This window comes from Hypanus sabinus, chromosome 7 (assembly GCF_030144855.1).
Source record: "Hypanus sabinus isolate sHypSab1 chromosome 7, sHypSab1.hap1, whole genome shotgun sequence".
In the NCBI taxonomy this organism is placed as follows: Eukaryota; Metazoa; Chordata; class Chondrichthyes; order Myliobatiformes; family Dasyatidae; genus Hypanus; species Hypanus sabinus.
This window is the reverse complement of record NC_082712.1, coordinates 100,366,138-100,377,500: the sequence shown is the minus strand read 5'-3', so window position 1 is coordinate 100,377,500 and position 11,363 is coordinate 100,366,138. Positions and strand designations below refer to the sequence as shown.

Genomic DNA, 11,363 nt, shown 5'->3' with positions numbered 1-11,363 from the left:
TCCACTCCTTGCCATCTCTGTAACCTCCTCAACTTCTACATCCCTACCTGGGATGGGAGTCCAATCCCATCCTTGGTCATCCCTGATTCCCGTTGCTTCCGTTCTCAGTCCATGATGAATTCCCAGTCTGGATCTGGGTGAAATTCCGTGATCCCTGCCTGTGTGACCAATCCAGGGGTTCCTGAGACCCCTACCCCCGGAGTGACCAAGACACGCTGTTCCTGTGAATGCTTGGGGATTGTTGCTGGCTCCGGGACGTTATCCTGTGGCTGAGAGCTGGGCAGGGAGAATCAACATGGTGATCCATCAATCTTCCTGGAAAGGGAAAGGGCTAAGGGGCAAATTTTTGACAGAAAGGGGAATTCTCCATGGAAACCACATCCTCCTGTGTTTGACGTCAGCCTAGGGCTTTTATAAAAGGAGCCAGCATGTGCCAGAAAGCAGGGCAGTGTGCAGGCTGAGTCTGGTGGGACGCTCGGAAAAGCTTCTCACAGCCACCACTTCTCCTGCTCCGCTGACCCACGCCTGGAGATGTTCGCCAGCTCCGTTGTCCTTCCTGCCGTGTGCCTGACATGGCTAATGGTGATAGTGGGAGGCAGACCCAGCCTCCAGCCGAGCCAGCAGGTAAGTCTGTCTCACCGCCGGGTCTCTCTCCACTGCGAACCCGTCATCCCATCCCTGTGGCAGATCAGAGACAACCCACCACGGGTTGGGCAGATATCGATCGGGGAGCGGGGGAAAGTCTGGGTCAGTAATGCTGTAGGTACACCGGAATCGGTGGGTGGTGAGTCAGTTGTGTTGGACCTATGTAACTGGCCTGTGTCTGAGCTTGGTGAATGTGGTCACCAATAAACTAGCAGCCACACCATTACAGCAGCTCTACTTAACCCAGCCATAGTATAACTAGCTCAGTTAACCCCACAACCCAGACAAACAACCCCTACTACAGCAATCCGGAGAATCCACTGCTAATTAATCTATTCCCAATTAACCCATCTGCAGACAAACCAGCTCTGGTTAAACCATCTGGATTAAACTAACTGTTTTAATCTAGCTCTAGTTAAACCAGACCCAGTTGAAATAACTATGTTAACACAGCTCTTGATAAACTGACTTTGTTAACCCAGCCCCAGTTAAATTGACGTTAACCCAGCCATGGATAAACTGACAACATTAACCCAGCCCTGGTTAAATTGATCAGAATCCAGCCCCAGTTAAACTGAGTATGCTAACCCAGGCCCAGTGAAACTGACCATGTTAATCTGGCCCTGTCAGTGCAGGCTCAGGGGAGTACAGCTGACACTGACACAGCAACGTGATGCCGTATCAGGGAACAGGGGTCTGTCCTGTTTCAGATGGACCAACCATCAGCTTTGGAAGTCTCCTGTAGGGTGAGGGACGTTGGAACCTCCCTCCCCCCCCCCCCCAGGAGACCAAGAGGACTGGAGCCCCTGGCCTGATACTGTTGCTCCAGGGAAACCGAGCTGAGGGAGGTTAATGTTCCCAGTGATGCACTCTGACTCTGAGCTTCACGCTGTCTGTGAGGAGTTCACTCACTCTTCACGTCACTGGCTGGGATCCAGCTTTCTCCCACATTCCGGGTCAGAGGGGCTGTAGTTACACCTCGTGTGCGTGAGGGGTAGAATTGGAGGGGTGTTGCTGCAAATGTGGGCATTCCATTCAGAGATCCAGCAGTGATTTAGTGGGCAGAATAACCTCTTTCCCTGTTGTGGAAAAAATTTAAACTTGTAGGCCATCATTTGTCCTCCAGTCAGGGTCAAACCTCGGGAGGTGCAGTCCTTAGGAGAATCACTCTGTGGGAGGGGTGGTACTGAGGTAGGGTCACACTGTGGGAGGGGTGGTACTGAGGGAGGGTCACACTATGGGAGGGGTGTTACCGAGGGGGGGGTCACACTGAGGGAGGGGTGATCTGAGGGAGAATCACACTGTGGGAGGGGAGGTACTGAGGGAGGGTCACACTGTGTGAGGGGTGGTACTGAGGGAGGGTCACACTTTGGGAGGGGTGGTACTGAGGGAGGGTCACACTGTGGGAGGGGTTGGTACTGAGGGAGGGTCACACTATGGGAGGGGCAGTACTGAGGGTCACACTGTGGGAGGGGTGTTACTGTGGGAGGGTCACACTGTGGGAGGGGCGGTACTGGGGGAGAGACACACTGTGGGGGGATGGTACTGAGGGAGAGTCACACTATTGGACGGGTGGTACTGAGGGAGGGTCACACTGTGGGAGGGGCAGTACTGGGGGAGAGTCACACTGTGGGAGGGTTGGTACTGAGGGAGGGTCACACTGTGGGAGGGGTGGTACTGAGGGAGGGTCACACTGTGGGAGGGGCGGTACTGGGGGAGAGACACACTGTGGGAGGGGTTGGTACTGAGGGATGGTCACACTGTGGGAGGGGTTGGTACTGAGAGAGAGTCACACTGTGGGGGGTGGTACTGAGGGAGGGTCACACTGTGGGGGGGTGGTACTGAGGGAGAGTCACACTTTGGGAGGGGTGGTACTGAGGGAGGGTCACACTGTTGGAGGGGTGGTACTGAGGGAGGGTCACACTGTGGGAGGGGTTGGTACTGAGAGAGAGTCACACTGTGGGAGGGGTGGTACTGAGGGAGGGTCACACTGTGGGAGGGGTTGGTACTGGGGGAGAGACACACTGTGGGAGGGGTGGTACTGAGGGAGAGACACACTGTGGGAGGGGTGGTACTGAGGGAGAGTCACACTGTGGGAGAGGTGGTACTGGGAGGGTCACACTGTGGGAGGGGTGGTACTGAGGGAGGGTCACACTGTGGGAGGGGTTGGTACTGAGGGAGGGTCACACTGTGGGAGGGGTGGTACTGAGGGAGGGTCACACTGTGGGAGGGGTGGTACTGAGGGAGGGTCACACTGTGGGAGGGGTGGTACTGAGGGAAGGTCACACTGTGGGAGGGGTTGGTACTGAGGGAAGGTCACACTGTGGGGGGTGGTACTGAGGGAGGGTCACACTGAGGGAGGGGTGGTACTGAGGGAGGGTCACACTGAGGGAGGGGTGGTACTGGGAGGGTCACACTGAGGGAGGGGTGGTACTGGGAGGGTCACACTGAGGGAGGGGTGGTACTGAGGGAGGGTCACACTGAGGGAGGGGTGGTACTGAGGGAGGGTCACACTGAGGGAGGGGTGGTACTGGGAGGGTCACACTGAGGGAGGGGTGGTACTGGGAGGGTCACACTGAGGGAGGGGTGGTACTGAGGGAGGGTCACACTGAGGGAGGGGTGGTACTGAGGGAGGGTCACACTGAGGGAGGGGTTGGTACTGAGAGAGAGTCACTGTGGGAGGGGTGGTACTGGGAGGGTCACACTGTGAGAGGGGTGGTACTGAGGGAGGGTCACACTGAGGGAGGGGTGGTACTGGGAGGGTCACACTGTGGGAGGGGTGGTACTGAGGGAAGGTCACACTGTGGGAGGGGTGGTACTGAGGGAGGGTCACACTGAGGGAGGGGTGGTACTGAGGGAGGGTCACACTGAGGGAGGGGTGGTACTGGGAGGGTCACACTGAGGGAGGGGTGGTACTGAGGGAGAGTCACACTGTGGCAGGGGTGGTACTGAGGGAGAGTCACTCTTTGGAAAGAACTCTCCTGTAGATGAGGTTAAACTCATGAACTGACGACAGGTCCCCGTATTTGAGACTGAGCTGGATCCTTATATGTCCCACCACCCCAACTCTACTCGTCAGCAGTGGGGATAGTGGGATCTTGCTGTGGTGCCACACTCCCAGCCTGATAATCGGATACAATGCCAGACCCTGTCCTCACCACACTCACCCCCCCATCCGCTCACTGACTCCCTCAAACACACAGAGAGCGAGTTGAAACCCTCCCTGACTTCCATTCCACAGCCACTGAGCGAGAAGGGAGTGGTGCTCCGACCCCCAGTGGAGGACACATTACTCCGATCCGTGCGTCAGGCTGCGGCGTCAGACACACTTGACCCTTGGGGCTGGGCTCGATTCCTCGAAGTCACCAACAAGCACAAGGGTTCCCGCAGCCGGAGCAGGAAGGGCTCGTCCAAGGGCTGCTTCGGCCTCAGGCTGGACAGGATTGGATCCATGAGCAAGTTCGGCTGCTGAGCACCAGCAGTAGAGGTGAGGACCAACAGTACAAGCTCCCTCCGCACCGTCCCATCTCACACTCCCTCCGCACCGTCCCATCTCACACTCCCTCCGCACCGTCCCATCTCACACTCCCTCCGCACCGTCCCATCTCACACTCCCTCCGCACCGTCCCATCTCACACTCCCTCCGCACCGTCCCATCTCACACTCCCTCCGCACCGTCCCATCACACACTCCCTCCGCACCGTCCCATCACACACTCCCTCCGCACCGTCCCATCTCACACTCCCTCCGCACCGTCCCATCTCACACTCCCTCCGCACCGTCCCATCACACACTCCCTCCGCACCGTCCCATCTCACACTCCCTCCGCACCGTCCCATCTCACACTCCCTCCACACGGTCCCATCTCTCACTCCCTCCGCACCGTCCCATCTCACACTCCCTCCGCACCGTCCCATCTCACACTCCCTCCGCACCGTCCCATCTCACACTCCCTCCACACGGTCCCATCTCACACTCCCTCCGCACCGTCCCATCTCACACTCCCTCCGCACCGTCCCATCTCACACTCCCGGGGTCTGATACAGAGTGAAGCTCCCAGGTCACGATGGCTGGTGTTAGAAGGGCTGACACGTGTTTCTCCATCTATCAAGAACCTTGTCTGGAATCAGCACGTTTTCACCTCCCGATAATGTCGTTCACCTCTTCCTCGTTCTCACCTACCCTGCCGATCCATTGTGGTGGACTGTGAGGTTATGGGATTGTTGATTTGGGGTGCACGAACAGGATTCGTTTCGGGGGCCCAGGGTGTGAAAAATGCGGCCCTTCCCACAGAGGCTGCATCCTTGGCTTTATACAAGGTTTTGATTCGCTTTGTCAGTAAAGAGACAACACATCTACAAATGAGGAATGTGTACGTGACGATAACGAAATAATAACGTGCTTAACGGCCCGTGGTGAGTTCTTTAGGGAACCATCACAGCACCTCCCCCCCCCACCCCCACCCCAACTGATGGGAATGAGGAATACCCACGGCCCGTGGCTCCGAGAATGCTCCCCACCTCCCCCCCCCACCCCGACTGATGGGAATGAGGAATACCCACGGCCCGTGGCTCCGGGAGTGCTCCCCACCTCCCCCCCCACCCCGACCCCCACCCCCACCCCAACTGATGGGAATGAGGAATACCCACGGCCCGTGGTTCCGAGAATGCTCCCCACCTCCCCCCCCACCCCGACCCCCACCCCCACCCCAACTGATGGGAATGAGGAATACCCACGGCCCGTGGTTCCGAGAATGCTCCCCACCTCCCCCCCCCACCCCGACTGATGGGAATGAGGAATACCCACGGCCCGTGGCTCCGAGAGTGCTCCCCACCTCCCCCCCCCACCCCGACCCCCACCCCCACCCCAACTGATGGGAATGAGGAATACCCACGGCCCGTGGTTCCGAGAATGCTCCCCACCTCCCCCCACCCCGACCCCCACCCCCACCCCAACTGATGGGAATGAGGAATACCCACGGCCCGTGGCTCCGAGAGTGCTCCCCACCTCCCCCCCCACCCCGACCCCCACCCCCACCCCAACTGATGGGAATGAGGAATACCCACGGCCCGTGGCTCCGAGAATGCTCCCCAACTCCCCCCACCCCGACCCCCACCCCCACCCCAACTGATGGGAATGAGGAATACCCACGGCCCGTGGCTCCGAGAGTGCTCCCCACCTCCCCCCCCACCCCGACCCCCACCCCCACCCCAACTGATGGGAATGAGGAATACCCACGGCCCGTGGCTCCGAGAATGCTCCCCACCTCCCCCCCCCACCCCGACCCCAACTGATGGGAACGAGGAATACCCACGGCCCGTGGTTCCGAGAGTGCTCCCCACCTTCCCCCCCCACCCCGACCCCCACCCCCCCCCCAACTGATGGGAATGAGGAATACCCACGGCCCGTGGCTCCGAGAATGCTCCCCACCTCCCCCCACCCCGACCCCAACTGCTGGGAATGAGGAATACCCACGGCCCGTGGCTCCGGGAGTGCTCCCCACCCCGAAGCAGGCGTAGAGGGTATTTAGAGCCCTGCATTAGGTTGTGGGTGGCGAACGACAACTACCCCCCCCCCCTTCTGTCACATTAATGTTAATTCTCCTTCTCTCCCACCACTCCCCCGTCCCAACCCTGGCCCAGTGAGGAATTCATGAAAATCTCTGCCATGGACTTCAGCAGGAGTTTCGGAATCTGGCTGACCCCTGGTGCCAATCTTGGACCAGATCGATACAACGGGAGTCATTTGTCAATTAGATGACTGTTGTGTGTGTGTGCGTGTGTGTGTGTGTTTGTTTATTCGAGTTGCCTGTTCTGGACACGTGGTCTGTGTTCTATCGTTATTTATGTATCAAATATTTATGGTTATTTATAAAATTCCTGCAATCACTGTGTCTGGTGTCTCCCGTGTCTTTCATTACCATGTCTGCAAGCCCACGAGTTCAGTACTGGGGTCAGTCCCCTCGGGCGCTCTCTGGCCAGCCACTTCTCCCAGGAACGGGTTCGGCCTGCATCAGGCAGGAAGCTCGGGACCCCAGCGATGAGAGAAGCTTTTTCCCAGGGCTGAAATGGTTGCCACAAGAGGACACAGGGTTAAGGTGCTGGGGAGATGTCAGGGGTAAGTTTTTACTCAGAGAATGATGAGTGCGTGGAATGGGCTGGTGGAGGCGGATATGACACGGTCTTTTAAGAGACTTTTGGAGCTTAGAAAAATAGAGGGTTATGGGTAAGCCTAGTAATCTAGTCATTTCTCAGGTAGGGACATGTTCAGCAAAACGAGTTGAGCTCGTCGACTTCATTAACTTTGCCTTCAACTTTCACCCTGCCCTCAAATTTACTTGATCCATTTCCGACACCTCCCTCCCCTTTCTTGATCTTTCTGTCTTCATCTCTGGAGACGGCCTATCTACTGTAAGCCTACAGACTCTCACAGCTACCTGGACTATTCCTCTTCCCACAATGCTGGTGGAACACAGCAGGCCAGGCAGCATCTACAAGGAGAAGCGCTGTTGACGTTTCGGGGCCCAGACCCTTTGTTCTCTTCCCACCCTGTCTCTTGCAAAAAGGCTATCTCCTTCTCACAATTCCTCCGTCTCCGCCGCATCTGCTCTCAGGATGAGGCTTTTCTTTCCAGGACGAAGGAGATGTCTTCCTTTTTTAAACAAAGGGGTTTCCCTTCGTCCACCATCAATTCTGCTCTCAAACGCATCTCTCCCATTTCCTGCATAACTGCCCTCAGCCCATCCGCCTGCCACCCCACTCGGGATAGGGTTCCCCTTGTCCTCACCTACCACCCCACCAGCCTCCAGGTCCAACGTATAATTCTCCGTAACTTCCGCCACCTCCAACGGGATCCCACTACCAAGCACATCTTTCCCTCCCCCCACTTTCTGCTTTCTGCAGGGATCGCTCCCGATGTGACTTCCTTGTCTATTCATCCCCCTCATCCCTTCCCACCGATCTCCCTCCTGGCACTTATCCTTGTAAGCGGAACAAGTGCTACACCTGCCCTTACACTTCCTCCCTCACCACCATTCAGGGCCCCAGACAGTCCTCCCAGATGAGGCGACACTTCACCTGTGAGTCGGCTGGTGTGGTATACTGCGTCCGGTGTTCCCGGTGTGGCCTTTTATATATTGGTGAGACCCGACACAGACTGGGAGACCGTTTCGCTGAACACCTACACTTGGTCCGCCAGAGAAAGCAGGATCTCCCAGTGGCCACACATTTTAATTCCACGTCCCATTCCCATTCTGATATGTCTATCCATGGCCTCCTCTACTGTCAAGATGAATCCACACTCAGGTTGGAGGAACAACACCTTATATTCCGGCTGAGTAGCCTCCAACCTGATGGCATGAACATTGACTTCTCTAACCCGTTAATGCCCCTCCTCCCCTTCTTACCACATCCCTGACTAATTATTTTTTTTTTGTTTTTTACCCCCTCCCTTTTTTCTCTCTCTCTCTGCCCATCACTCTGCCTGTTCTCCATCTCTCTCTGCTGCTCCCCTCTCCCTTTCTTTCTCCCGAGGCCTCCCGTCCCATGATCCTTTCCCTTCTCCAGCTCTGTATCACTTTCGCCAATCGCCTTTCCAGCTCTTAGCTTCACCCCACCCGCTCAGGTCTTCTCCTATCATTTCGCATTTCCCCCTCCCCCAACTACTTTCAAATCTCTTACTACCTTTCCTTTATGTCAGTCCTGACGAAGGGTCTCGGCCCGAAACGTCGACAGTGTTCTTCCTATAGATGCTGCCTGACCTGCTGCGTTCCACCAGCATTTTGTGTGTGTTGTTTGAATTTCCAGCATCTGCAGATGTCCTCGTGTTCGGCACAATTTTGTGGGCCGAAGGGCCTGTAGGTTTTCTCTGTTTCTATCTCGTTCCTTTAATGCAGCGGCGTGCTTGGTACTCCCGCTGTGGTTTAACTTGCCCACACCGTTCCTGCATGACCTCTCCACGGGAAAGTATTCCTGTTGCTTCGTGGACACACTGCAAGGTCCCAGTGTACCGTTAGGCTACTCGGCCCAGCGATCCTGCTCCACCAACCCCATTCTTTTGCCTTCGCCTCGTGGCCTGACTAATCAACCTCTAGATAGACTCAATGAATTGACCTCCACGCCCATCTGTGGCAATGAATCCCAGAGAGTCGCCACCCTCTGGCTGAAGAAATTAATCTTCATGTCTATGTCCTCTGGTCTGGACTTCCCCACTTAGAAAACACTCTCTCAACGTTCACGCCAGACCTTTAAGTATTCGGCAGGCTTCAATGAAATTCCTTGGGATCAGACTCCATTCTGCCCCGACTGAGCCTAAAGCTTTATCCTCACCTCCACCTGCAGGTCAGTCCTACCACCGCTCCTCTCTTGAGGAGTTACAGAAAGCAGGTGACTTGGAACTGAGGCCAGTGGACAGGGCCTGTTTAATCCTCACTGACCTGCCCGTCGTTGTCTCTCTCCCGTGGGTCCTTGGACGTGTGACCAGCCTCCCGTGTGTACACACATCTATTGCACTGCCCGCAGTTGTGTGGCTGTTGACCGTTGAAAATTGAAACCAATGTTGAAAGAGAGAGAGAAGGGGGGATAGAGGGGAAAACAGAGGGTTAGACAGCAAAGGGAGAGGAACAGAAGGGGAGGGGGACAGGGAGAAAGTGAGAGAGAGGGAAAGAAAGCAAGAGGGGAAGAGAGAGAGAAAGCGAGATAAAATCTCTTCACACAGGAAAACTGTACAAAACCGAGTTTTATAAAACTTTGCAAATGAATCAAGTTTTGTGGAAGAGATACTGAACTAACACGGTTGAAAGCTGGCCAGAGCGCGTCTTACGGGGCGGATTGTGTGGACACAGAGGCGAGGGCGAGGCACCGGGCGCCATTAGGCTCCGGAGCCTCGGGCACAGCGGCGCTCTCGGTGCAGAACGTCGTAGACTTGACGGCGCGGAAGATGCCCGACTTCTTGATGGTCTTGCGGAAGTTTTCCCCCACGAAGTAGTACAGCAGGGGGTTGAGGCAGCTGTTGGAGGCCGCCAGGCACAGGGTCACCACAATGGCTTTCTGCACTGCCAGGGTGAAGGGCCTGCAGTGACGGTCCTGCGACATCAGGTGTAGGTGCACGGTGCGGATGATGTGATAGGGCAAGAAGCAGAAAAGGAAGGAAGAGAGGACGATGAACACCATGCAGATGGGTCTCCGCGAGGAGCGCGCCGACCTGTGCAGCCGCTGCGTGGGCCAGCAGAGTCGACGCATGATGCCGGCGTAGCAGACCAGGATGGTGCCAAAGGGCAGGATGAAGCCCGGCACCAGCGCCATGTAGTTCAACCTGAGCAACACTTTCCAGTTCATGTTGTGAGGCTCGAAGCAGAGGAGGCGGCCGCGGTGCCAGTGCGGAGTCGCCAACAGGAAGGGCGCCGTGGCAAGCCCCACGAAGAGCCAGATGGCGAGGCAAACGGCCAGCGCCCTGCGAACCGTCAGCAAACTCTTGGCGCGCACCGGGTGCACGATGGCGATGTAGCGGAAGGCGCTGAGCGTCGTTAGGAACAGGATGCTGGAGTACAGGTTGAGGTAGAAGGCGTAGCTGCTGATGCGGCACAGGAAGGTGCCCAGCGTCCACTCGTTAAGCCTGTAGTAGGCAATGCGGTAGGGCAGCGTCAGGTTGAAGAAGAGGTCCGAGATGGCCAGGTTGATCATGAAGATGGTGTTGGCTGTCTTGCGGCGGGTTAGACACACGAACACGTAGAGCGCAGTGCCGTTCCCCGCCAGACCCACCACCAATACCACGCTGTAGACGCTGGTGAACACCGGGATCTTGAAATCGTGGATGTCGCAGCTGTTACTGGAGATGTTCCCGTTCATCGCTGTCCAGCAGTCCACCCGGGGGAGGAGGGACCAGCGCTGCTGCGTGGGAGGGGCGAGAAGAGGGACAGCATTGGTGGGGATTACTGACGCCGCGGACCAAGGGTAGGGGAAGGGGTAGGAGGGGGAAGAAGGGAACGGGAGGAAGGGAGGAGAGGTCGGCAATGGGGAGTTGGGAAGAATGTGGAGGAAAGGGAGGAGGGGTGGGAGACGGAGGAGAGTTGGGGGAGGTAGAAGGGGAGGGGTGGAACGGGCAGGGAGGAACGCGGAGGGGTGGAAAGGGGAGGGCTGGAACCGGGTGGCAGGAACGGGATAGAGGGAAATGGGGAGGGGCTGAAATGGGGAACGGCGAGAGGTAGAACGGGAATGGGGTGGGGTGGAATGGGGATGTGGAACGGGGCGGGGTGGAACGGGGAGAGGTGGAACGAGGAGGGGAGGAACGGGGATGGATGGAATGGGGAAGGGTGGAACTCGAAGGGGTAGGTTTGAGAGGAACATGAAAGTGAAGTTGTACTTTGGAGGCGTCCTCAGTCCAAGGGACTCCTCTGCATTCTGCTGAGGAGGTGCACAGGAGGCAGAGGGTGTTGTTGACAGGAGGTGGGAGAGCACGGGAGGGTGGTGCACGGTTCTCCTGTGGATGTCCCTGCTCTATGGATTGAGGGAATGGTGGGTCAGCCTCTCCGGGGAGATTGGGAATACCATCAATGGGGCCACATTTCTCGCCATTGTACACCATAAGGCATAGAGCAGAATATGGTCATTCTACTCTGCCATTCCATCATGCTGGTTTATTTTTCCTCTGAACCCCAGTCTCCTGTCTTCTTTAATGCCTTTACTAATGGAGAACCTATCAACCTCCACTTTAAATATAGT

The 11,363-nt window shown here is 56.8% G+C and overlaps 2 protein-coding genes across 2 annotated transcripts; one reads left to right on the top strand and one right to left on the bottom strand.

Moving 5' to 3' along the window:
- Positions 1 to 259: 259 nt before the first annotated feature.
- Positions 260 to 6,538, top strand: LOC132396375 (C-type natriuretic peptide 2-like). The gene is made up of 3 exons (XM_059973896.1): positions 260 to 624; positions 3,887 to 4,132; positions 6,288 to 6,538. Exons 1-2 carry the CDS (start codon positions 532 to 534, stop codon positions 4,115 to 4,117), a joined length of 324 nt encoding a protein of 107 aa, XP_059829879.1. The 5' UTR covers positions 260 to 531; the 3' UTR covers positions 4,118 to 4,132; positions 6,288 to 6,538.
- Positions 6,539 to 9,461: 2,923 nt separating this feature from the next.
- On the bottom strand, positions 9,462 to 10,490 carry LOC132397518 (cysteinyl leukotriene receptor 1-like). The gene has a single exon (XM_059976349.1). It carries the CDS (start codon positions 10,488 to 10,490, stop codon positions 9,462 to 9,464), a length of 1,029 nt encoding a protein of 342 aa, XP_059832332.1.
- Positions 10,491 to 11,363: the final 873 nt, after the last annotated feature.